The 25,359-nt window shown below is 46.8% G+C and overlaps 2 protein-coding genes and 1 long non-coding RNA gene across 3 annotated transcripts in view; 1 reads left to right on the top strand and 2 right to left on the bottom strand.

Annotated features, from left to right (window-relative positions):
- The window catches only part of LOC308581104 (killer cell lectin-like receptor subfamily B member 1B allele A), a 61,769-nt gene extending 51,309 nt beyond the window's left edge, over positions 1-10,460 (top strand). The window contains exon 5 of the mRNA XM_081183576.1: positions 9,246-10,460. Within this exon, the coding sequence (XP_081039702.1) occupies positions 9,246-9,425 (180 nt within the window). The 3' untranslated portion in view covers positions 9,426-10,460. The remainder of the gene's footprint in view (positions 1-9,245) is intronic.
- Positions 752-9,195, bottom strand: LOC308581142 (C-type lectin domain family 2 member B-like). Its single transcript, XM_081183643.1, has 5 exons — positions 8,826-9,195; positions 6,455-6,522; positions 4,545-4,729; positions 2,237-2,334; positions 752-921 (listed from the first exon to the last, which is right to left on the bottom strand). Exons 1-5 carry the CDS (start codon positions 8,990-8,992, stop codon positions 795-797), a joined length of 645 nt encoding a protein of 214 aa, XP_081039769.1. The 5' UTR covers positions 8,993-9,195; the 3' UTR covers positions 752-794.
- A 282-nt stretch (positions 10,461-10,742) lies between the features above and the next one.
- On the bottom strand, positions 10,743-21,080 carry LOC308582326. Its single transcript, XR_014005627.1, has 3 exons — positions 18,562-21,080; positions 17,803-18,132; positions 10,743-10,919 (listed from the first exon to the last, which is right to left on the bottom strand). It is a non-coding gene; the product is annotated as an uncharacterized lncRNA (long non-coding RNA).
- Between the last annotated feature and the right edge of the window lie 4,279 nt (positions 21,081-25,359).

The following is a 25,359-nucleotide window of genomic DNA, read 5'->3' as shown; positions in this document are numbered from 1 at the left end:
CTTGCGAGGAATTCTATTCGGAATAAGGGAATTTCCTTTTAAAAAAGGGAAACGTTGACAGCTATGCTGACAAGGGCTGCTGGGAGTTGGAGTCGAACCGCATTTGGAAGGTCACAGAGGTCCATCCCCCCCCCCCCTCTGACGACAGACTTGCCTCTTTGTGTGGGGAAATACTGTATGGGGTTCCGCGTGCGTGTGGCTGTGTGTATGTGTTAGCAATGAGCGTGGTCCTTTATTGAGAGTCATGTGTCCCTCTGCTTTTGCAGACTCTAGCTATGGGAACCAGTGTGGTGTGGGGGTTATTTTCCACTTTTGGAACTTTCCAAAGCATTTCTGGCAGAATTTAAACCCCATTGCCAGTTTCCCAGGACATTTGCCCAATTTTCGAAAAATTATCCAGGATGCCATTTTCGGAGGAAATTGGGTCGTATGGCATCCCTATACGTACTTCGGGTTAAAAACACCTCAGGTTACAAACACTTCGGGTTACAGATTCCACTAACCTGGAAGTAGTACCTCGGGTTAAGAACTTTGCCCCAGGATGAGAACAAAAATCGCTCACCAGTGGCGGCAGCGGGAGGCCCCATTAGCTAAAGTGGTACCTCAGGTTAAGAACGGATCTCCGGAACGAATTAAGTTAATAACCAGAGGTACCTCTGTATAACACAGGGGTGGGTGGCGAACAAGATGCAAGCACCTATTAACCACAGCCAGCATGGACAGGGATGATGGTAGCCATAGCGCAACACTATGGAGGAAGAAACTACATTTACTAGCTTTAACACGTTTTTCATTCATATTTCATCGTGACTTTTAGATTTGCTGCAAATCCACTGATGTGCTGAGGTGCACCTTGAGGCTGTGGCGTTGCCATCTTGCGCTTTCCAATAGGCACATTTTCCTTCTCCAATGACTTTCATCCTGCAGCACAAAATATAGAGTCAGGCAAGGGTCAAATGTCTCCCCTACAACAATAAATTGGTATTGACAAGTTAGGATAATGCAGCTCAATTCACTTGGCACCTGGAACGCATGTGAATAGCACAGTGGCAGAGTGTTCCCTGCTGGCACCTGCCTGGCCGTAAAGTGAGGAGCTTGGCTGGCTGATCCTGCCCTGCTTTGAGGGGTGTACTTGCAGCACCCCGCAAGCCCGGCACTGCTTTGTGAGACTTGTAAAAAGAATCAGAATCAGAAGTATCTTTATTTGCATCAGCCACAGCCACAAAATAAAATGTACTAAAGATAGAGGTAAAAACTTAACTCTACAAAATACAGTCCAGGTCAGGGGTCAGCAACCTTTTTCAGCCATGGGTCAGTCCACTGTCCCTCAGAGCATGTAGTGGGCCGGACTGTATTTTGAAGGGGGGAAATGAACAAATTCCTATGCCCCACAAATAACCCAGAGACGCATTCTAAATAAAAGGACACATTCTACCCATGTAAAAACACGCTGATTCCTGGACCGTTCGTGGGCCGGGTTGAGAAGGCGATTGGGCCGCATCCTGCCCCAGGGCCTTAGGTTGCCTACCCCTGGGTCAGGTCAATGGCCCACCTAGTCCAATGTCCTGTTCTCACAGTGGGAAGCCTGCAAACCAGGCCTGAGTGCAGCACCACTCTGCCCACTTGCAATTCCCCTCAACTGGTTGCCTCTGAAAGTGAAAGTAAAGGTAAAGGGACCCCTGACCATTAGGTCCAGTCGTGGCCGACTCTGGGGTTGCGGCGCTCTTCTTGCTTTATTGGCCAAGGGAGCCGGCGTACAGCTTCCGGGTCATGTGGCCAGCATGACTAAGCTAAGCTGCTTCTGGCGAACCAGAGCAGCGCACAGAAACGCCGTTTACCTTCCTGGTACCTATTTATCTACTTGCACTTTGACATGCTTTCGAACTGCTAGGTTGGCAGGAGCAGGGACCAAGCAACGGGAGCTCAGCCCATCGCGGGGATTTGAACCACCAACCTTCTGATTGGCAAGTCCTAGGCTCTGTGGTTTAACCAACAGTGCCACCCGCGTCCCGACAGTGAAAGTAGAACATAGTTATTGTAGCACCTGCTGTGATCTGAAGCACTTCACCTGCAGCATTTCAAATAAATTGCATTCTAAACTCCCATTTCAGGGGAGTTGTGATTTTGTTCAAAATTATGTTGCTTAGGGAAGAAGCCCTTCGATAAACAATGATATACTGAGCTGTCTTGGGAAACATTTCATTTTTGATTATCAGTATTTATGGGAAGGACTCACTTCGCTGTGTCTCCATTTAGCCATTTCCGGGTCTCTCCCGTCCCTGGTTGGATGCCAATCCAGTAGCTCCTCTTCATGTCATGCCGTTTACAATAAGCCTTTAAAAGACCAGAAGGTATTAGAGCCTTGAAGTGCCATGTTCACAGTGCAACTGAAAATATTACACAAATCCAAAATGTTTACCAGTTTCTTTTTTTAAAAAAGAAAGAGCAACTTGTTGGAGTTCTTTTTTTATATAAATAATTTTTATTAACATTTTACCATTTTTTGACATTCGAATATCATATAATATATAACAAAAATATTGTTCCCCAATTTCCCCCTCCCCCCACGACTTCCCTCAGCTTCCCATTCTGGTTTTTGGACATATTATCTTATCCTGCTTATTAGTTATTCTTATTCTCTAACATTCCCCCCCCCATTTTTTTTATTAGTTTTCCAAGTTTATAACAAATATAACACACAAAAATAAAAAAAACATATTTTAAAGAACTATTCTCTAACATTTTTTAACATAATTATTATTCTCTCATCATTTTAACATCCTCATTCTATTTCCTGCATTTGTTTCATTAACAGCAAGTGTTGGATGGAGTTCTTAACTCAGTTCAGCTACCAGCACAGGATACAACTGTGGGTGGGGTGTTTGTTTGTTTTAAATAAATACTTTTTAACAAAAAATATTTTATGTGCTCAATGTTTACTGCTATGACCCTGCAATTATTTTTGTATTTAAATCAGCTCCTTTGTGCTACATAATAGGTGAACTTAATGATTAAACAACAGTATGGCCTGGTTCACATAAGCCGTGGTTTATTAAACTATTTTTTATTAAACTATGGGTTAGAATTATGTGATTTACCGTATTTTTGCACCATAACACTCACTTTTTTCCTCCTAGAAAGTAAGGGGAAATGTATGTGTGTGTTATGGAGGAAATGCCTACGGGTGGCATGCCTACGGATTTTCCTCCTCTAAAAACTACGTGCGTGTTATGGTCGGGTGCGTGTTATAGAGCAAAAAATACGGTACTTACTGATCTGAAGCTATGGTTTGTTGAAAGCTACAACTAATCCAGAATGCAGCAGCTAGACTGGTGACTGGGAGTGGCTGCAGGGACCACATAACACTGGTCCTGAAAGACCTACATTGGCTCCCAGTATGTTTCCGAGCACACTTCAAAGTATTGGTGCTGACCTTTAAAGCCCCAAACGGCCTCGGCCCAGTATACCTGAAGGAGTGTCTCTACCCCCATCGTTCAGCCCAGACAATGAGGTCCAGCTCTGAGGGTCTTCTGGTGGTTTCCTCACTGCCTACTGTGAGGTTACAGGGAACCGGGCAGAGGGCCTTCTCGGTAGTGGCACCCGCCCTCTCGAACGTCCTCCCATCAGATGTCAAGGAAATAAATAGCTATCTGACTTTTAGAAGACATCTGAGGGAAGTTTTTAATGTTTGATGTTCTATCGCTTTATTATTATTATCAGTGCTTTTTTTCTGGGGGAAGGCAGGGGTATGCATACCTCAAAACATTTTGTGAATCTAAGGGACAGTATTTCAATATGAGTAGGAAAGCGAGAGTACCCCTAAACATTTTTTAGAGAAAAAAAGCACTTCTTCTTATTATTAATATTCTGTTGGGAGCTGCTTGGAGTGGCTGGGGAGACCTGGCCGGATGGACGGGGTATTATTATTATTATTATTAATAATAATAATAATAATAATAATAATAATAATAATAATAATTACAAATGCTTGTTTGTTTTAACAATCACTTAGTGTTATGTGCTAACCCAGCACCCTTCTTTAACCATGGTTTGTCTGACCATTAACCAAGCTACAAAAGCATGAGGCAAGAGCAGTTGGGAAATGAGCCAAAGCCATGGTTTCTTTGACCACCCATAGGACAACTCATGGTTAACTTGTGGTTTCTCGAACAAACCATGGCTTTGAAAATACAATAACCTATTAAACATTAATAGCTTCCCTAAACAGGGCTGCCTTCAGATGTCTTCTAAAAGTCCGGTAGTTGTTGTTCTCTTTGACATCTGGTGGGAGGGCGTTCCACAGGGCGGGTGCCACTACCGAGAAGGCCCTCTGCCTGGTTCCCTGTAACTTGGCTTCTCACAGCGAGGGAACCGCCAGAAGGCCCTCGGCGCTGGACCTCAGTGTCCAGTAGAACGATGGAGGTGGAGACGCTCCTTCAGGTATACTGGACCAAGGCCACTTGGGGCTTTAAAGGTCAACACCAACACTTTGAATTGTGCTCAGAAACATACTGGGACAGACAGACAATGTTTCCACACCTCACCTTTTCATCCTCTTCAATCCTAGCAAGAGACGCATTGTTTGAGAAGCAAAACATGTAGCTGGAGTTCCAATCCCCTTCTTCTTCCGAAAAGTAGTAGCATTTGTTTCTAAAGCTTGTCCAGTTATATGGGCAACATTCAGCAAAAACAGGGTTGTAACTTGGTTGCTCTGTTCTGTTAGAAAGAACTAAGATAGGTACAGAGAATTCAGTGATACCAGATTATTCATCCAGCTATCGCCGAGAAGCACAGACAGAAACTGGGATTGTTCGGCTGAAACAGAGTAGGGCCTAGCTATCTACCTCACAACTCCTTAAAACATAACTTTTTTGTATTCTTTTGCAATTCCCAAGTGCAAAACACAAGTCACATATATCTTAAGCATATATGTATCCCTTTTTACAATACATCTACAATACATTCCATCCACCAGCCATCTTGGAAGATTAGCTGAAAGTAACAAAAGTGAGGCACACAGTCTCTAAAGAGAAACAATGTTCTGTTGCCAAGGGCAGGATGACAACCACACCTACAGGAAGCCTCTCCGGAAGCCAGGAGTTGGCCCAAATATCTTGTTGTTAAGTGAAAGACAAGAAAGCATTCACTCTCAATTCCATGCACAGATAGGCACTTGAATCTTACACTTGTAACCAGACACTGTCCTCCACCATATCTGAGGGCAGGAGCTATGGGGCCACAGGGCAGATAATACCAGCACAGAGAACTCTCTTCTCCAACAGCTCATCATTACTTTCTCCCACCCATTTCCCGTCTGCTACCCGAGGCAGCTGCTTCACTCTGCCTCATGATAGGGCTGGCCTTGCAGGGAACACTCATGCAGGCTGACTAGGATACAGCTCAGGAATTTGCCCCATTGCTGGGAGACAAAGGGGAGCAGGAGAACTGGGAGCTTGGTAATCTCAATTTCCAAGACCAAGGGAAGAAAAATTGGGAATTATGCAAAAGCTCCCTTTGTGTACACACTGTGATAATAGCCCATCCAGTGCTGGATGTAGGTGCCTTTTTGGGGTGCTGTACGTATGATGTCATCCCTATGTTCTCCCTGTCCCATAGTATTTGCCAATCTAAAGCAAATTCTGCTGGAACTGTTATACAGTGGTACCTCGGGTTACGAACGTGTCAACTTACGTTTTTTCGGGTTACGAACGATTGTAATCCGGAAGTAAGTTGTCCGAGCTCTTAGAGGCCTCATTGCTGCCTGGAGGAAACCCGGACATCCACGGGGACTACAGAGCTCCCTGAGGCCTCCGCGAAGGCAAGGACCAAGCCCCGACATCCACGGTGCCTAGAGAGGCTCCGCAAATGCCAATAGCCAAGTCCCGACATCCGTGGTGCCTGCAGGGCCTGAAGAGGCTCTGCGACTGGGCTCCAGCTGCAGGAGCTCTCTGAGCCCTCGGCAAATGCTGGGAGCCAAGCCAATTGTGATTGTGGAAGAGGACCCTGAGCCCCATTCCAAACAATGAGTGCATGTAATAAAAGAATTAGATTTTTAAAATCTAAAATACTGTCTTACTTATTTTATAGTACAGTACATTGATTATTGCCTTCATTTTATGGATCAATGGTCTCATGAAACAGTAAAATTTGTGTTAAATTGCTGTTTTAGGGGGTGTTTTTCATCATCTGGAACGGATCAATCCACTTTCCATTACTTTCAATGGGAAAGTCTGCTTCAGGTTAAGAATGCTTCAGGTTAAGAACGGACTTCCAGAACCAATTGAGTACTTAACCTGAGGTACCACTGTAATCCCTTTAGTGCTGAAGATGAAAACTTTTGCCCAACACGGGTCTTGAACTCACAACCCTGAGATTAAGAGCTTCATGTTCTACTGACTGAGCTATCCCGGGTGGCTGAAGAGAAACTTCAAGGATCCAAGTTTCTGCAACTTACCTACTGCAAGGAGAATGATGATAAAGAAGACATTGAGAACAATGGAAAACTTTAGCCAGGAACATTGCCTGTGTGGTAGGGAACAAATAAAACATATATCCATAAGCTCTCATGAGACTGATGCACCAGAGCTTTGGAGAACTCTGTGTTTAACACCTTTGTGGGATGCTACAACTCCAAGGCAGTTCTGTATGACAGCTTAAAATAGTCAAATATTGTACTGGTGGTGCCAGCTACAAAATGTTGCAGTATAATATCCTCACCACAAAGCAGGAGGACTCTCCTCAAGGTTGCAGCCTCCATGCCCTCCTGCAGAATAGTCTAAGCCAGAGCTTTCCAAACTTTTCATGCTGGTGACACACTTTTTAGAAATGTATCATTTCGCAACACAGTTTTACTAGCAAACTGGATGTGGGATGTAACATAAGCAAGTGAAGCATTCCTATTTGCCCAGAGTGGACACACAGGAGGATGTTACTCCAGGCAGGAGGACTTCCTGTCACACCTGGTCTGGAGCATCCTCCTCCTGCGTGTGACCAGGTAGATGGGCGTGACCCTGTAAGACCCCATAAAACACACAGTTTGGAAAGCTCTGCTCTAAGCTGTAAGCAGCTCAAGCAGGACCAATCACTCGGTCCTTACTGGGCTTTCTGAAAGGATTTCCCCTTAAATGAGAGCCCAGAGTCGACTCATCTTCAGAAGAGCACAGATTCAGGGAGCATCAAAGCAAGGTCAGGGGTCTCTTGCTCTGATGCCACATCTCACAGTTTGCCTTCAGTGATGTGAGCAGCAATTCAGCAATGCCAATATAATCCACTAGAAATAAAAAAAATAAAAAAATTGTCCAGTAGCACCTTAAAGGTAAAGGGACCCCTGACCATTAGGTCCAGTTGTGGACGACTCTGGGGTTGCGGCGCTCATCTCGCTTTATTGGCTGCAGGAGCCGGCGTACAGCTTTGGGTCATGTGGCCAGCATGACTAAGTCGCTTCTGGAGAACCAGAGCAGCTCACGGAAACGCCGTTTACCTTCCCGCCGGAGTGGTACCTATTTATCTACTTGCACTTTGACGTGCTTTCGAACTGCTAGGTTGGCAGGAGCAGGGACCGAGCAACAGGAGCTCACCCTGTCTCGGGGATTCGAACCGCCAACCTTCTGATTGGCAAGCCCTAGGCTCTGTGGTTTAGACCACAGCGCCACCCGCTTTTGTGTGCATGCACACTTCTTCGGCTCATACCAAGAACAAACTTAGTTGGTCTCTAAGGTGCTACTGGACATTTTTTAATTACAGTGGTACCTCAGGTTACATACGCTTCAGGTTACATACGCTTCAGGTTACAGACTCCGCTAACCCAGAAATAGTGCTTCAGGTTAATAACTTTGCTTCAGGATGAGAACAGAAATCGTGCTCCGGCAGCGCAGCAGCAGCAGGAGGCCCCATTAGCTAAAGTGGTGCTTCAGGTTAAGAACAGTTTCAGGTTAAGTATGGACCTCCGGAACGAATTAAGTACTTAACCCAAGGTACCACTGTATTTCTACTGCGTCAGACTAACATGGCTACCTACCTGAATACACCCCCGCCCCGGTGCTGGAATGTGACAGCTCTGGTAAATCAAAAGTGGCTTCTTGCTGGTCTTTCCCACTCAAATGTTCTCCTGCCTGGACTTCTTTTGAAGACGGACAGAGCAGCATTGTAATCAACCTGCTCCTCTATCATGTGCTGTTTTTTGTTTTTTAAAAAACTTGATATAGATATACAGTGGTACCTCGGGTTAAGAACTTGGGAGGCCAAGATGGCGACGGAGGTAGCAGCCTAATTAGAGCCTCCGATTTCAACTTCACCACCTTTCTCTACCCTAACCTTCTCCACTTTCTTCATGTCAGGTCCTGCCCATAAGGCCGATTTTACAAATAAATGAGATTGTAAAATGGTGCCTGCTGCAGCGAGGGTTATAGTGGAGACATACTGAACTTCATATGGCCCCAGTGCTCCACAAGAGAACCTCCCTTCTTTATTTATGTCTCCTCCTACATTTCATTTGTCTCCTGTCCTTCTCTTCCTCCAGCTTCCCTTTCCCCAATCAATCCCTTAGCATCCTTTCTTCTGTGGTCTCCTCGTTCCTAAACCCACAATCGGAGTCAATTCCAACCACACCTTGGGCGTAGCCAAGATTTTTGTTGGAGCGGGTTAGGTCTTTAGTTTTTTTGGGGGGGAGAGAACCTCAGTTAGCTATGTGTTTTTATATATTTTTATTGATTGCGGGGACAGCTGTCCCTCCCCGCCTCCCCTCTTTGCTGTGCCCATGAACCACACCTAGACACCTGCTTTTTATGTTAACCCCTGTGAATCCACAAAAGCTTCCCACGACCTACCTCCATCCGTTCGTCCCAGTCTCGTTGCCTGTTGGGTGTTCCAAAGGGGATTTGCGAAGAGGACTGGCTTCATTCCCCTCACTTCTCTCTTCACTGGCGCTGGGGGGTGGGGAGGGGGCGAAGATTGACTCTTCGATTTCCCCCCCTTCGATTTCCCCCCTTTCCATCCTGACCAGCTTTTTCCGGGATCTTTGCCAGCTCCAAGGCTCTGGGAAGAACTTGGCGCATAATTTCCCGCTGCTCCCGTTCTGCGCTGTCCTGTCCTTTGCAAGGCGCTGCCAAGTTCTCAGCCTCAACGCGAAAGAGAAGCAGTCGCTCGGAAAGTCAAGCCTCGGCTTCTTCTCTCGGCTCGGAGAGGAAACTCAGTAGCCGCTCCCCTCTCCCCCCTCCCTCCCTCCCTCTCCCCGCCCCCCCTTTCAGGCAAGTTCTCAGAATTGCCCCAGCCGCAACTCCGCTTCAGCCCTCATGCAAGACAAGGCGTCCCTCCCCTTTGCATCTTATTTTGTGTTCCCTTCTAACACCACGCCGAGGGCCTTCTCGGTAGAAGTGCAAGGCCCTTCCATTAAATGCCAAGGAAATAAACTTTCAGAAGGTATCTGAAGGCAGCCCTGTAGAGGGATGTTTAAAATGTGTGATGTTTTCCTGTGTTTAAATTTGTTGGAAGACTGGTTGGGGCAAGCCAGTCAGATGGGTTGTTGTTGTTGTTGTTGTTATTGTTGTTGTTGTTGTTATTATTATTACTACTCCTACTCATTTGGTTACAGCATGGTGCTGATACCTCCGAGGCTCCAGGCTGGATCCCCGTATGGGGCAGCTGCTTAGTCTTGCTTTGCAGGGGGTTGGAATAGATGATCCTCAGGCTCCCTTCCAATTCTACGATTCTTTGATTATTATTATTATGTAAAAGCAACAGACAAGGCTTTGATGGGTGTGGGATTGCAGAACTTGTTTGTCTGTCTGTTCTGTTTGCACGAGTGAACACTGCCCTTTACAGAGGGAGGTGGGGAACCAGCGGTGCTTGGGATAGCACACCCAGTAGAGCACGAGACACTTAATCTCGGGGTCATGGGTTTGCGCCCCACTTTGGGCAAAAGATTCCTTCCTTGCAGGAGGTCGGACTAGATGACCCCTGGGGTCCCTTCCAACTCTACAATGCAATGCTTCTATGATTCTATGATGCAGATGCTCCAGAGACTCCAGCTCCCCTCATTGCTGACCATGGTGCTGGCTGGGACTGATGGGAGCATGAGGCTTCAGGTGGAAGGATCCACAGGTTGGGGGGGGCAGGGAGGGGACTACTGAGGATGCAGCAGATTCGGCCTCCAATGAATGCCTTGGCCTCTGCCTTTGCTACAGTGGCAGCAGTAGCTGCAGCATGCTCTTTGCTTTCTCAGACAGAGGGGAAGGAAGTATATTGTGAACACGCCCTTGTTTGCCGTCTTGCCTCCAACACTGTTCGGCTCCTATGCATTGTCAAGCATATGCAATCTAGAGACGTATTTCCTGCCTGCTATAACCAAAACAAAAATATGTTGCGTTAGACACCCTCCGGAAAAAGCAATTATCCCATCCACTTTAAGAAAGAAGATGAGAAAAAGGAGGAGCCAGAGCTGGGTGAAACTGTCAACACCAGTTCTCTTGCCCCCCCCCCCAATTATCCACATTTTATTTTGTTACCCTTTCCCCCCAATGCGTTTGATTGTATTTTTCAGTCAGGCAGAAACCATGTAAAGCATAAACCAAACTAAACAGAGAGAGGCAAAGGATGCTAATAATAAAAATAAGAATTGATAGTTTGTTGCAGGGCAGGCCCAAGACATTTTGGTACCTGTGGTGAAATAGAAATTGGTGCACCCCTTGTCACCAGGGAGCAACTACAGGGGTGCTGACTCCTAGGGACTGAACCCCTACGCAATATTGAATTGAATTTTATTACTGCGGTCACAGACCAGTTCCGGCTCACTTACAATATCAGGAAACTCATAAAACACAACAGGAATACATTGAATTGCAATTGGGTATAGAGACAATTCAGATACAGCGGCAGTTAAAAATATATATTAAATCTTGATCACTAAAATTGTCATTTAAAACCTTCCCCCCCCCAAAAGATATTTATTAAGGTTTTTAAAATATAACAATAAAAAATAAAAAATAAAAAGATACAAAATACAACATAAAAACAGTTAAAAAACAAATAATTTTCCATAACATATCTTCCTTACGCTTATTTCCCCAGACCTCCTCATACCTCCCTTCTTTGTATTCCACTTCAATTTGTTAGTTCAGCAAATCCTTACCATTAAGCTTTTACCCATTTATAAACCTTTTTTTCCGTATCTCCTAAAGCATTACAGCTGGAAACCCCTTAGTTTCTATCCAACATCCTTCTAACATTCATTAATTTTACAATATTTCTGTAAATAGTCTTTAAATTTCTTCCAGTCTTCTTTCACCAACTCTTCTCCCTGGTCTCGGGTTCTGCCAGTCATTTCTGCCAATTCCATGAAGTCGATCATTCTTCCAGAGTGGGTAAATCTTGTGTCTTCCAATACTTTGCAATGAGTATTCTTGCTGCTGTTGTAGCATACCTAAAAAAAGGTCTGTCCTTCTTTGGCACCAATTGGCCGACAATGTCCAGGAGAAAGGCCTCTGGTTTCTTCAGGAAGGTATATTTAAATACCTTTTTCAGTTCATTATATATCATTTCCCAGAAAGCCTTAATCTTTGGGCACGTCCACCAAAGGTGAAAGAATGTACCTTCCGTTTCTTTACATTTCCAACATTTGTTATCGGGCAAATGATAGATTTTTGCAAGCTTGACTGGGGTCATGTACCACCTGTATATCATTTTCATAATATTCTCTCTTAAGGCATTACATGCCGTAAACTTCATACCTGTGGTCCATAACTGTTCCCAGTCAGCAAACATAATATTATGTCCAACATCTTGTGCCCATTTAATCATAGCAGATTTCACCGTTTCAGCCTGAGTATTCCATTTCAACAGCAGGTTATACATTCTTGACAGATTCTTAGTTTTGGGTTCTAACAGTTGTTTCTAATTTTGACTTTTCCACCTGGAAGCCGATTTTCTTGTCCAAATTATATGCCTCCATTATCTGATAATAATGAAGCCAATCTCTCACTTTGTTTTTTAATTTTTTGAAACTCTGCAATTTCAATTTGTCTCCTTCTTGTTCGAAAATTTCCCAATATGTCGGCCATTTGGTCTCCATATTGAGCCTTTTCTGAGCTTTTGCTTCCATTGGTGACAACCACCTTGGGGTTTTATTTTCCAATAAGTCTTTATATCTTACCCAGACATTAAACAATGTTTTCCTGACAATATGGTTTTTGAATACTTTATGTGCTTTGACCTTATCATACCATAAATATGCATGCCATCCAAATACATTGTTAAAACCTTCTAAGTCTAAAATGTCTGCGTTTTCAAGAAGTAGCCATTCTTTCAACCAGCAAAAGGCTGCTGATTCATAGTAAAGTTTAAGGCTTAGGGCAAATCCACCCCTTTCCTTTGCATCTGTTAGTATCTTAAATTTTATTCTGGGCTTCTTGCCCTGCCAGACAAATCTAGAGATATCTCTCTGCCACTTCTTGAAGCAATCCATTTTGTCCACAATTTGCAATGTTTGAAACAGAAACAACATTCTTGGCAATATATTCATCTTTATCACAGCAATACGACCCAGCAGTGAAAGCTTCAAGTTTGACCAGATTTCTAAATCTTTTTTCACTTCGACCCAGCATTTTTCATAGTTGTCTTTAAATAAGTTCCCATTTTTGGCTGTCATGTTAATCCCCAAATATTTCACTTTCTTTACCACAGTCAATCCTGTCTCATTCTGAAACCTATCTCCTTCAATCAGTGTTAATTTTTTCTCCAAAACCTTAGTTATTAACTTGTTCAATTTAAAACCTGCCACTTGACCAAATTCTTGAATCAATTCTAAAACTCTTTTAGTACTAGATTCTGGCTTCTGTAGCATCAATACTAAATCATCTGCAAATGCTCTCAGTTTGTACTGTTTGGCTCCGACCTGTATACCTTTAACCAACCGGTCCTGTCAAGGGGAATTGGGGTTGCTTGTGTGTAAACCTCTAGCTGTTCCAAACTGCTTAGGGGCGGTTGTGTCTTTCCCTGACTGAGCAGCCTTGCCACTGCTGCTCAGTCGCTAGCAGAGTCCGTGAGTGGGCGTCTCCTAAATTTCCTCCAGCATAAGAATTCCTTAACGGACAACCTACGCCTCGCCTCTCTGCGCAGAAGCCTTCTGCGCAGAGTGGGCGTGCCTAGTAGTGGTCCTCCACCCTCCTCACTGACTTCACTGGAAGAGTCTCGGAGCCTCACCTCCGAGATGCTCTCTCCCTCTCCCTTCTTCCTGGTGTCACCTGGACTTCCTTCCCCAGATGACGTTCTCTCTCTACCCTTACTCGTTCCCTCTCCTGCAGAATCTGGAAGCCTCGCCTCCCCCCTCTGCTCTGATGTCAGTTCCCTGACATCCACCTCCCCCCCAGGGCCCTCCACCCCCCCCCGTCCTTTCCTCTGATGGTGATGCAGAAAACCCCCGGAAGGAACTCTCCTCTCCATCTGATGATTCAAACACCCCTCTCCATTTGCTGCTGTCTCTTCTCTCTCCCCAATCTCCCCAATCGGATTCTTCTTCTGACAAATCCCCTCCCTCCTCTTCGGAGGCGGGAAAACCCACAAATTCTTCCTCCTCATCGGTGGTGCCAAATTGCTCCCCCCAGAACCTCTCTGGTGGTTTGGGCTTTCTTGGGTATCTGCTATGAAACTCCTCCTGCAGATACTCATCCCTAATCTCTTCTGCTGGGACCCATGCGTTTTCCTCTGCTGGCTCCCCCTCCCACGCCACCAAATACTCCACTCGCCCCCCTTTCCACCTGGAATCGAGAATTTCCGCTGCATGGCCACTGAGTTCCCTTTCCTCCATCTGTGGATGCAAGGGTGTTTCATTTTGCTGACCCAGAAATTCCCTCCCTTCCCTGAACGGTGAAAGTAAGGACCTGTGGAACACGGGGTGCAGTTTCATGTGAGATGGCAATTTGAGCCTAAAGGTCACCGGATTAACTTGCTGGGCTACTTCGAACGGTCCCAGTCTCCTTGGCCGTAGCTTCTTGCACCCTCCTTTGAACGGTAACCCTTTGGTAGACAACCACACCTGGTCCCCCACTCTTATGTTTTCTCCCTCCCTGCGGTGCTTGTCTGCCTGCCGCTTGTACTGTTCCTTGGCCCTTTCCAGGTTTAACTTAAGCTGTTGGTGTAAAGCCTCCATCTCTTCCACAAATTTTTCAGCTGCGGGAACACTCCAACTTCCCTCCCCTTCCCCTGGGAAAGCCCTGGGGTGACACCCGTAATTCGCCATAAACGGACTCACCCCTGTTCGGCGTTATTGTATGCAAACTCAGCCAGCGCTAATTTGTTCTTATTTGATTCATTTTCTTTCCTTCCTTCCTTCCTTCCTTCCTTCCTTCCTTCCTTCCTTCGTCTCATTGCTTCTTATTTCCTTCCTTTCCCCCTCTCTTTCCTTCCTTCCTTCCTTCCTTCCTTCCTTCCTTCCTTCCTTCCTTCCTTCCTTCCTTCCTTCCTTTTCCACCCCCTCCCTCAATCTCACCCTCCCTCCCTTCCTTTTTCCTTCCTTTCTTCCTTTCTTTGCTCCAACGCTTTCCTTCCTTCCTTTCTTCTCATTGCTTCCTGTTTCATTCATTCCTTTCCTTTCCTCCAACCCTTCCCTGCTCTTTCTTTCTTTCCCTTCTTCCTTCCCTCTCGCTCTTTCCCTCCCTCCTTCCTTCCTTTTCCACCCCCTCCCTCAATCTCACCCCTCTCTCCCTTCCTTCCTTCCTTCCTTCCTTCCTTCCTTCCTTCCTTCCTTCCTTCCTTCCCTCCCTCCAACCCTTTCCATCCTTCCTTCTTCTCGTTGCTTCCTGTTTCATTCATTTCTTTCCTTTCCTCCAACCCTTCCTTCCTTCCTTCCCCCACCCCTCCTCCCTCCCCCTCTCTCAATCTCACCCCTATCCCTCCCTCCTTCCTTCTCGCCTTCCTCAAAGATTCACACTCTCCCCCCCTCACCGCCCGCCCTACAGCCCAGCTGAAACTCTCGCTCACCCTCCAGCCGCAATTGATTTTATATCGCTATTCTCCCTTACTCCCCGCTGCTGCTGCCGCCTCTCCCCTCACCCCCCGCTCCCCCCCGCCCACCTCCCAGCACTCGCCTTTCCCTGTGGTGTGTGTGTGAGAGAGAGAGAGAAAGGGGGGAGAGGGAGAGAGAAAGAAAGAAAGGGGGGCACACAGCCTTGTCGATGCCTTCTATACACAGAGAGGCAGAAATCACATTCATAATAGGAACCAGAGAAGCCACACTGAGGCTGGCAGGTGGGCGCTCGTTAGGAGCACGCTGGGCAGGTTGTGTGTGTGTGTGTGTTTGGGGGTGGTGTCGGTGGAGGGGGGGGCAGACAGACCGTAGCTGGGCGCCGTGACGTCAAGGCGAGAGGGAGGCTGAGCCAAGGAACAGAGCCGCGCGATCGGTGGCGGCGCTCTGCTGGAGGGGCGCCCAAGATTATTGGGCGGGCGGAGCCCCCCCAAACGAATTTTTGAGGGGGCTCGGGCCCCCTCAGGCCCCATGGAGTCGGCGCCTATGTTCACGGACCTGTAATCTACGACCAAGCGGGGCTCTTTGGAGTCTCTTTTGTCCACAAAGAACACTGGACTGCCCCCCACCACCCTTGATTCACGTATAAAGCCCCTCTTCAGATTCTTGTCAATGAACTTCCGCAACTCCTGCATCTCCCTGTCTGACATGGCGTACAGCTTACCCACTGGTAACTGAGCCCCTGGGAGTAGGTTGATCTGACAGTCAAAGGGCCGGTGAGGGGGTAGTCTATCCGCCTCTCTCTCGCTGAAGACTTCTTCCAGGTCTGCATACTGAGGTGGTACTCTCCCCTTTTCTCCCACCACCATCCCTGCCACCCTGGCTACTGCCATCCTCGGGGTTTCTCCTTCGTGGCAATGCTCTACGCAGTGAGCTGACCCAAAGGTGACTGTCCGCTGGTGCCACCCTACTATTGGGTCGTGCAGTGCCAGCCAACTCATTCCCAGTATGATAGGTGGTCCTGCTAAGGTGGCTACGTGAAAGGCAATGGTCTCAGTGTGTCTGGAAACTGTCATTCTCATGGGAGGGGTCTGGTGGGTTACTTCCCCTCCCAAAAGTTCTCTCCCATCAATCATGGTTACTTGCAGGGGATGTTCTAGAGGCACCACCTGTAGATGGTGCTCTAGCGCAAACTCCTTGCTAAAGAAGTTGCAAGAGCTGCCTGAATCCAGCAACGCCTTCACTTTGATGGGGTGTCCGTTTGGGAGCTCTAGCACCACCTCTATGGCGATGGCTACTCGGGGAGGGTCTGGTTTGGGCACTTCTACTGGTTGCTCGCCTGGCTGCTGTGCCCGCCTTCCTGCAGCCAAGCACTGCCGTTTCCCGGTGCCTCCTTCTTTTCCTCCTCACTCCCCACTGCCCCCACCATTCCTTGCCACGCCTTCTTCTGAGGGCAGGCTCTGGCAAAATGTCCCGGCTGCTGGCATAGGAAACACCTCTTGCTTGTTTTCCCCTCCTTCTTACGCACCTCGCTGGAGTTTGAAAACCCGCGCTCGCTCGCTCCTCCAATCTCCATTGGCTCCTCGGGTGGCACAGTAGACGCTGGCATGTCTGGAATGCGGTTGTCATGCCAACGCTCTGCTCTCCCTTCCCGCCTTTCCAGAGCGCGCGTTTCTTGTCGGACTCCTACAGCGAGCGCCAACTTGGTCAGCTGGTCCATCGATTCTGGGCGGGGTGAGCGGGAAAGTTCGTCTCTCACCCAAGGGGATAAGCCCTCCTCAAACAACATTTGTACTGGTTCCGAACTCAGATCCCACCCAAGTTTATGGATCAGCATAGCAAATCTCGACCAGTACTCTCTCACTGACTGGTTTCCTTGTTTGCACCCCATCAGTTCCTTGCACGTCACACTCAATTCAACATCGCTCGAGAACATGTGATCCATCGCGCTAAAAAACTTTCTCAGGTCCTTCAAGGCCGCATTCTCTGCCGCCATTAGGGGTCGAACCCAATCTCTAGCCCGCCCCTCCAGGTGCCCCACCACGAAAGCGACTCTCCCCCCATCATTGGCAAAGTCATCGTACTGCAGGTCCAGCGCATACTGCACTTCGGTCTTAAAAGCATTATAATCTCTGGGGTTGCCCCCAAACTTCTGCACAAGTCCCGGTACCTTTCTTGCGATGGGGGTAATGTTCCCCTGGGCATCATGTGTCCTCCTTTCATCCAGCCGCGCTGCTAGTAGAGCCAGTTGCTGCTCCAAGTCTCGGTTTCTCTCCTCCAGACTCTGTCCGCTTTTGGCTCCCTCTCCTGCGCCTGCTCCTCCGGTTTGACTCATGACTGTACCCCGGTCCTCTTGCACACAAGCAACGTAAGGGACTCACGGACTGCTGTCAAGGGGAATTGGGGTTGCTTGTGTGTAAACCTCTAGCTGTTCCAAACTGCTTAGGGGCGGTTGTGTCTTTCCCTGACTGAGCAGCCTTGCCGCTGCTGCTCAGTCGCTAGCAGAGTCCGTGAGTGGGTGTCTCCTAAATTTCCTGCAGCATAAGAATTCCTTAACGGACAACCTACGCCTCGCCTCTCTGCACGGAAGCCTTCTGCGCAGAGTGGGCGTGCCTAGTGGTGGTCCTCCATCCTCCTCACTGACTTCACTGGAAGAGTCTCGGAGCCTCACCTCCAAGATGCTCTCTCCCTCTCCCTTCTTCCTGGTGTCACCTGGACTTCCTTCCCCAGATGATGTTCTCTCTCTACCCTTACTCGTTCCCTCTCCTGAAGAATCTGGAAGCCTTGCCTCCCCCCTCTGCTCTGATGTCAGTTCCCTGACAGGTCCCTTTTAAATTGTCATTTAAAACCTTGATCATTTTGGTAGTACAGCTTGTTGCCTAGGTTTTATGGCAGTCGCACAGAATTTGGCCAACCTTAGCGTGATCTCTAGATCCTTGTCCTCTACCAGGAGTTTTAGACATTGAAGTTTGGACCCATTTGGAGATTTTTGTATAACAGGCGTGGTAAATACCGAGCGTATACCCCTGTAGAAACGGCAGCGTAACAAGACATGAGAGATAGTTTCTACCTCCATCGAGCCACAGGGGCAGACTCGTTCCACGTATGGTTTACCCTCGAATCTGCCCTGCAATAAGGCAGATGGCAACACGTTCAATCTAGCGAGGGTAAATGACCGTCTGTTTTTGGGTATTTGGAAGTGAGAGCTGGACCATAAAGAAGGCTGATCGCCGAAGAATTGACACTTTTGAATTATGGTGCTGGAGGAGACTCTTGAGAGTCCCATGGACTGCAAGAAGATCAAACCTATCCATTCTCAAGGAAATCAGCCCTGAGTGCTCACTGGAAGGACAGGTCGTGAAGCTGAGGCTCCAATACTTTGGCCACCTCATGAGAAGAGAAGACTCCCTGGAAAAGACCCTGATGCTGGGAAAAATGGAGGGCACAAGGAGAAGGGGACGACAGGGGACGAGATGGTTGGATAGTGTTCTCGAAGCTACCAGCATGAGTTTGACCAAACTGTGGGAGGCAGTGGAAATCAGGAGTGCCTGGCGTGCTCTGGTCCATGAGGTCATGAAGAGTCGGACACGACTAAGCGACTAAACAACATTTGGGTATTTGTAATTTTGACAAATAATTTGCTGGGGTAAATCCTCTCCCATTATATTTTATTGCTGGGTGTTTATTCATCTCGCTCATGTGGCATCTCTGCAATATTTGTTAGTGGGAGGCTGGGCCCCCTCAATGTTTGCCCAAGCATCACGCATGATGTCATGACATTGTCCATGATGCCTGGATGTGACACTGTCGTGCACAACAGCCAGATGCAACACTGTCGTGTGTGATGTTTGGGGGTTGCATGAGCCAGGAATGCGGTGGCACCTCCTCCTCTTGTGGGGAAGCAACCCCTGGCCCATGGGGGCAGCAGAAGGAGGAGTAAAAGGAGACAGAGAAGCTGCTGGCCATGGAAGTTGAGCTGCCTTGTGACACTCAGACATCACGCCTGATGGTGTTATGTCCAGGCCCTGAGTATTGTGGGGTGTGAAACATGGAGCAGTCAAATACAACATTCCTAGAGCGGACATAAAAAGGGGATATCTGGACCAGCCAGTTGGAACTTCCTGTTTCCTCCTGGGCTGGGACAAACTTCCTCTACATGTGACCAGAGGTGGGCGTGACCTCACCTGTGCAGGTAACAAAATAGCACAAGGGAGGCAGCCATCTCTCTGACTCCATTCCTCGAAGAAGCAACATCTCCTTAGCCTGAGATGCTCAGGAAGGAACTATCTCCTAATGGGATGGACTCCACATGTATATATTTTGTAACCTAAGTCTGCCTTCTGGGATCCTTCTGTGAACAGAATGTGAGTAAACTATTTTATATACTTTTATACAAGATTGTGTCATGTCTATTCTTTTAAGAGGGAATAAAGGAAACTTATTTTAGAGGCTTATGCAAGCTTGGCAAAGATGTTGTCTGATGTGTAAGTTTAAAAGGGGAATGTTACTCTGCTAAATCATAGAACTTGTTAACACAAGTTGGGAAGGATATAATTAAACAATATATCCTCTCCTGCCTCCCTGAACATTCCCACATGTATGACATCCGGGTGTCATGCACAACATCGCAACATTGCGCATGGCACCTGGGTGTGATGTCGTCAAGTGATGTCAGCCCCCTTCCCCCAATCTCTTTCCCAAGTTGGTGCATCTGATCAGGAGCAAGAGAGGGAATAAAGATCTACGTCAGAATCTGCTGGCCCTGTGGATCCTGCTGCAAGACAAAGTCCCTCCTTCTGTGCCTCCCACCTTGCCACTTAATGGCTGTTACATGGCTTCCTCCAAAAACAGAAAGATGCATGCTACAGAAAAGAGCCAGGAACCAGAGCCAGTGAGGATAGTTTCTGTGGCAGCCTCTCATCTGATGAAACATCTAGTTCCATGCAGTATTTGCTGTAAAAAAATAAATAAATCCACAGATGATGAAGTTTGTGTGTTTGTTTCAGTTTGCATTTCTTAGTACAGAAAGTATTGATCTGATGTGTAGCGATCTTTCCTATTCTAATTGATTCAAGAGGGTTCTGGAAGCTTCTCTGTGTGAAAGAAACAAGCAGCAGAAGAAGAGTTTGGATTTGATATCCCACTTTATCACTCCCTTAAGGTGTCTCAAAGTGGCTAACAATCTCCTTTCCCTTCCTCCCCCACAACGTACACTCTGTGAGGTGAGTGAGGCTGAGAGACTTCAGAGAACCCAAAGGGTGCTCATCAATGGTTCCTCTTCATCCTGGAGAAGAGTGACTAGTGGGGTGCCACAGGGTTCTGTCTTGGGCCCGGTCTTATTCAACATCTTTATCAACGACTTGGATGATGGACTCAAGGGCATCCTGATCAAATTTGCAGATGACACCAAACTGGGAGGGGTGGCTAACACCCCAGAGGACAGGATCACACTTCAAAACGACCTTGACAGATTAGAGAATTGGGCCAAAACAAACAAGATGAATTTTAACAGGGAGAAATGTAAAGTATTGCACTTGGGCAAAAAAAAAATGAGAGGCACAAATACAAGATGGGTGACACCTGGCTTGAGAGCAGTACATGTGAAAAGGATCTAGGAGTCTTGGTTGACCACAAACTTGACATGAGCCAACAGTGTGACGCGGCAGCTAAAAAGGCCAATGCAATTCTGGGCTGCATCAATAGGAGTATAGCATCTAGATCAAGGGAAGTAATAGTGACACTGTATTCTGCTCTGGTCAGACCTCACCTGGAGTACTGTGTCCAGTTCTGGGCACCACAGTTCAAGAAGGACACTGACAAACTGGAACGTGTCCAGAGGAGGGCAACCAAAATGGTCAAAGGCCTGGAAACGATGCCTTATGAGGAACGGCTAAGGGAGCTGGGCATGTTTAGCCTGGAGAAGAGGAGGTTAAGGGGTGATATGATAGCCATGTTCAAATATATAAAAGGATGTCACATGGAGGAGGGAGAAAGGTTGTTTTCTGCTGCTCCAGGGAAGCGGACACGGAGCAATGGATCCAAACTACAAGAAAGAAGATTCCACCTAAACATTAGGAAGAACTTCCTGACAGTAAGAGCTGTTCGACAGTGGAATTTGCTGCCAAGGAGTGTGGTGGAGTCTCCTACTTTGGAAGTCTTTAAGCAGAGGCTTGACAACCATATGTCAGGAGTGCTCTGATGGTGTTTCCTGCTTAGCAGGGGGTTGGACTCGATGGCCCTTGTGGTCTGTTCCAACTCTATGATTCTATGATTCTAAGTGTGACTAGCCCAAAGTCACCCAGCAGCTGCATGTGGAGGAGCAGAGACGCGAACCTGGTTCACCAGATTACGAGTCTACCGCTCTTAACCACTACACCACACTGGCTCATGATGTTTGGGATATTCCTTCAGAGAAGCTAACTACAACTGGCTTAAACTGGTTTTGTTATCTCTTCTGTCAAGGTCATGCTATCAAAGTCATGCTAGAAGGAGGCCTGGGTTTTATTTCCTCTTTCCATCTCTCTTCTGGTGTGGTGTTCTGTACATAGCATGCTATAGTGTTAAGGTTTAGACTTATTATAAGTTATTGTAAGTTTAAGTTAAGTCTGTTGCAACTAGACTTATTAACTGTGCCAATCCTGAATGTGACCATTATGCTCATTTGCCTTCAGTAAAGCTCTGCTGGATGAAATATTAATTGCCTCTGGTCTACTTTTTGGGAATTCTGCAACGTGTTTAACTTTTTACTCTACTAACTATATGTCAGAGTTCTGCTCTGGATCAATATTGAGTAGAATTACATGACAGTGTGTGTGTGTGTGTGTGTGTGTGTGTGTGTGCGTGTGTGTGTGTGTGTGTGTGTGTGTGTGTGTGTGTTTGTGTGTGTGTGTACAGCACCAGCCTTTGTTTCCCACGCATCAGTTCCTTCCCTCACAAATATTCAGCTTCCCACCCCTCTTTCAAAAGCACACAGCCATTTTGCAATGACATTACAAAATCCTTGCTGCTGAATATGAGGGCCATACATGATGTCATGAAAGTAAAAAGGAGAAGTGTGGATGCCTTTAGCATAGCTGAGCATTTACGTAGGTGAGTCTGCTCAGTTTCCTGCGGCCTGCAAGAAAGCAGGCAAGCCAGCCCACATTGAACAGGCACCAGGAGTGGATTCTGCTCATTTGCATCCCACCATTTCTGTCTGCTACATTTGCCTTACAAAAATGTATACATTAGGGGAAATTTGCATTCAACTGCATATATTATGAGACATTCCCACTACAATGCTGATGCATTTCCATGAGGAGTTTATAAAATAATAATAATAATAATAATAATAATAATAATAATAATAATAATAATAATAATAAAGAAGAAGAAGAAGAAGAAGAAGAGGAGGAGGAGGAGTTTGGACTTGATATCCTGCTTTATCACTACCTGAAGGAGTCTCAAAGCAGCTAACATTCTTCTTTCCCTTCCTCCCCACAACAAACACTCTGTGAGGTAAATGGGGCTGAGAGACTTCAGAGAAGTGTGACTAGCCCAAGGTCACCCAGCAGCTGCATGTGGAGGAGACGCGAACCTGGTTCACCAGATTACGAGTCTAGCACTCTTAACTATGACACTAATAATAATAATATCACAAATTGAGACGAAAATGTGGATAACTAAAGTGGACAAAATGGGAAAGTAAGAGAAACATACATTGACTGATTCACCCATTCCAAGGTGGGAGATAGAGAAAGGCCTCCCCATCAGATCTGAGGAAACTGGCTTAAGGTACCTCATCATTTAGACCAGGTGAGAACCAATATCCTGCTGTTTTTGAGAACTGAAGAGTCCAGGGATACTTTTGGTGGCTGAATTTTGTGACTCATGCGATGTTTTTAAAAAAACCAGTTTAATAAATTACCTGAGAAATAAGAAACATACAAGAGCCTGGAACACCAGGGAAGATAGTGGGGTAATTGCTGTGCATGCCAACATAGTGTAGCCAACATGCACATATGGGAAGCCAACATGACAACTCCAGTCACCCCTGCCAATGGGGTGCTGTAGTCCATGTCGTTTTAAGGGTACCATGTTGGCTACCCCGGTATATACAATGTCTGAGTTGTTGTCCTAATGAGAGAGAAGAAGCCATAGTTCTCCTGAGAACAAAAGGCCTGCAAATGTCCCATTACAGTGGCTGTCTTGAGCGTCTCTTCTGAGACAGGAAGTGTGGGATAACAACAAAAAATAACAACAAGGTTGTGTGTGAAACACCCAGTCATCTTTATTTTGTTTAGACCAGCAACTTTTTTTTTTGTAGGGGAACAGTTAGGGCTAGTTGCCTTGGCAAACTACACCGTAGCCAGTAGCCAGCATTTTTTTAGAATAGTTGCAGGATCCGCCCAATAGTCGGCGTTCAGTGGAGATGCTTTTACACCATCCAATGCATCCAATATTTGGCAGGGGAAAGTATTAGAACAGAGCGACCACACCTTCCCAGCACTTAATCACTTGATTTGTTTAAAGCACACACACACACGGATATCCTACACATGGGAATCCCCCACTCCTAGACCCTCCTATCCCCTAACTCTAGAATGGCCTTGAGCAGGCAGAAGTTACACTAGTGGCCAAAATTGTGGAAAACTTTTGGGGAAAGTGTATTTCTGAGGTTTGATGGTTCAGTTATCTTTCCATTGATGTATAATTTTATGGTATTACTAAAAAGAAAAAGAAAGAAAAAGTGGTGTTATGAGCCATCATTGCCAAAACAAGATGGCACTTGATTGCCTCTCTATAAACACTCCTTTTTCTGGTTATTTGGCTATAACTTTTGATAGAATACAGATAATTGAACCAACTTTGTTGCATTACATTCTTCATTAAATTATCTTTCCACTGATATGTAATTTATGGTATTACTCCAAAAAACGTGGAAATACACTTCCCCCAAAAGGTTTCCACAATTTTGGCCACTAGTGTACTTGGGAGGGTGCCACACTCTGCACATGTTCAGAGGCATCAACTTTCACCATCCTCTTCTATGGACAACAGTAAAGGTAAAGGTCCAGTCATGACCGATTCTGGGGTTGCGGTGCTCATCTCACTTTACTGGCCGAGGGAGCCGGCGTACAGCTTCCGGGTCATGTGGCCAGCATGACTAAGCCATTTCTGGTGAAGCAGAGCAGCGCATGGAAATGCCGTTTACCTTCCCGACGGAGCCGTAACTATTTATCTACTTGCACTTTGAGGTGCTTCCGAACTGCTAGGTTGGCAGGAGCAGGGACCGAGCAATGGGAGCTCACCCCGTCGCGGGGAGTTGAACTGCCGACCTTCTGATCGGCAAGCCCTGCTGCATGATCTGCCGCCGCACAATTTCTGTTCTCATCCTGAAGCAAAGTTCTTAATCTGAGGTAATATTTCTGGCTTAGTGGAGTCTGTAACCTGAAGCGTATGTAACCTGAGGTACCACTGTACAGAAATAAAGCTGTATTCGAGGGACGAAAGGATATATGATTTTTGACATGACTGAGAATCGTAGAGCCAGTTTCAGGGAACTGCCATTGGAGCCAGAGGCGGAGGGAAGGCTCCAGAGGGATGCTGGAGAGGGTCCCAGTAGGGAGAGAGGCAGCCCATCTGCTGGGGAAGGAAATCAGCGTAGCACCAGTGGAGAAGGGGGGCAGATGGGGGAATCGGAGAGGAGGCTCCAGTACTCTTCACCGGAGACCAGCGGGGAGAGCACGGGTACTCCACTGCCCACACCCTCCCTGCGCAGAAGACTTCCGTGCAGGGAGAGTAGGAGGAGACTAGGCGTCAAAGAACTTCTTTGCTGGAAGATGTTCAAGAAACGTCCACTGACGGATTCTGCCAGCGATTGAGACAGCCACGGATGGGTGGCTGTCCGGACAGAAAGGGTTCACCCAGGTAACCCAGCCAGGTGTGGCGACAACTTACGCACGAGCAACCCCTAGAACCATTACAGCCAGGGACAGAGAACTTTAAAGCGTTAAGATCGGAATGTGGGAAATATGAAAAACAACAAGAGGAGGCAGGATTGAAGATTTGCAGATATGCTTCAGAGGTCCAGACTATGGGGAGCCCAGAAAAATTAATAATTACAATTTGGGTTGCAATTTGGTCTTTTTTATTTTAGTTTGTTGTTTTTAAATAGATTATGACGTGGACATGTTGACTGGCTGTATTTATTGGAAAATCAATAAAAATGATTTAAAAACAAAAAGCAAAGCGGCGCGCAGGCTTGACCGTGCTGATTTCCCCTTGGCACCACCCTCCGTCCCTCCCTCGCCCTCCCGGCAGCTGCGCAGAGCCCTTTCTCTCTGACATTCTCCTCTGCTCTCTTTCTCTTTCTCCGAGTCTCTTGCACCCAGCTCCCGGGGCGCCCGCATGGGGATGCCTGCTTT

This window comes from Podarcis bocagei (genome assembly GCF_964188305.1).
Source record: "Podarcis bocagei genome assembly, chromosome: 2".
NCBI lineage: Eukaryota > Metazoa > Chordata > Lepidosauria > Squamata > Lacertidae > Podarcis > Podarcis bocagei.
Note: the sequence above shows the minus strand (reverse complement) of the source record. Positions and strands in the feature narration are given on the sequence as shown.

Coding starts and splice junctions, on each gene's coding strand:
- LOC308581142 (XM_081183643.1), bottom strand. CDS start 8,992: ATGGAAAGGGGGGAAATCGAAGGGGGGGAAATCGAAGAGTCAATCTTC. Junction 2,335..4,544: donor GGATTGAAGAGGATGAAAAG/GTGAGGTGTGGA, acceptor GGTCTTTTAAAG/GCTTATTGTAAACGGCATGA. Junction 922..2,236: donor CTAAATGGAGACACAGCGAA/GTGAGTCCTTCC, acceptor TTTGTGCTGCAG/GATGAAAGTCATTGGAGAAG.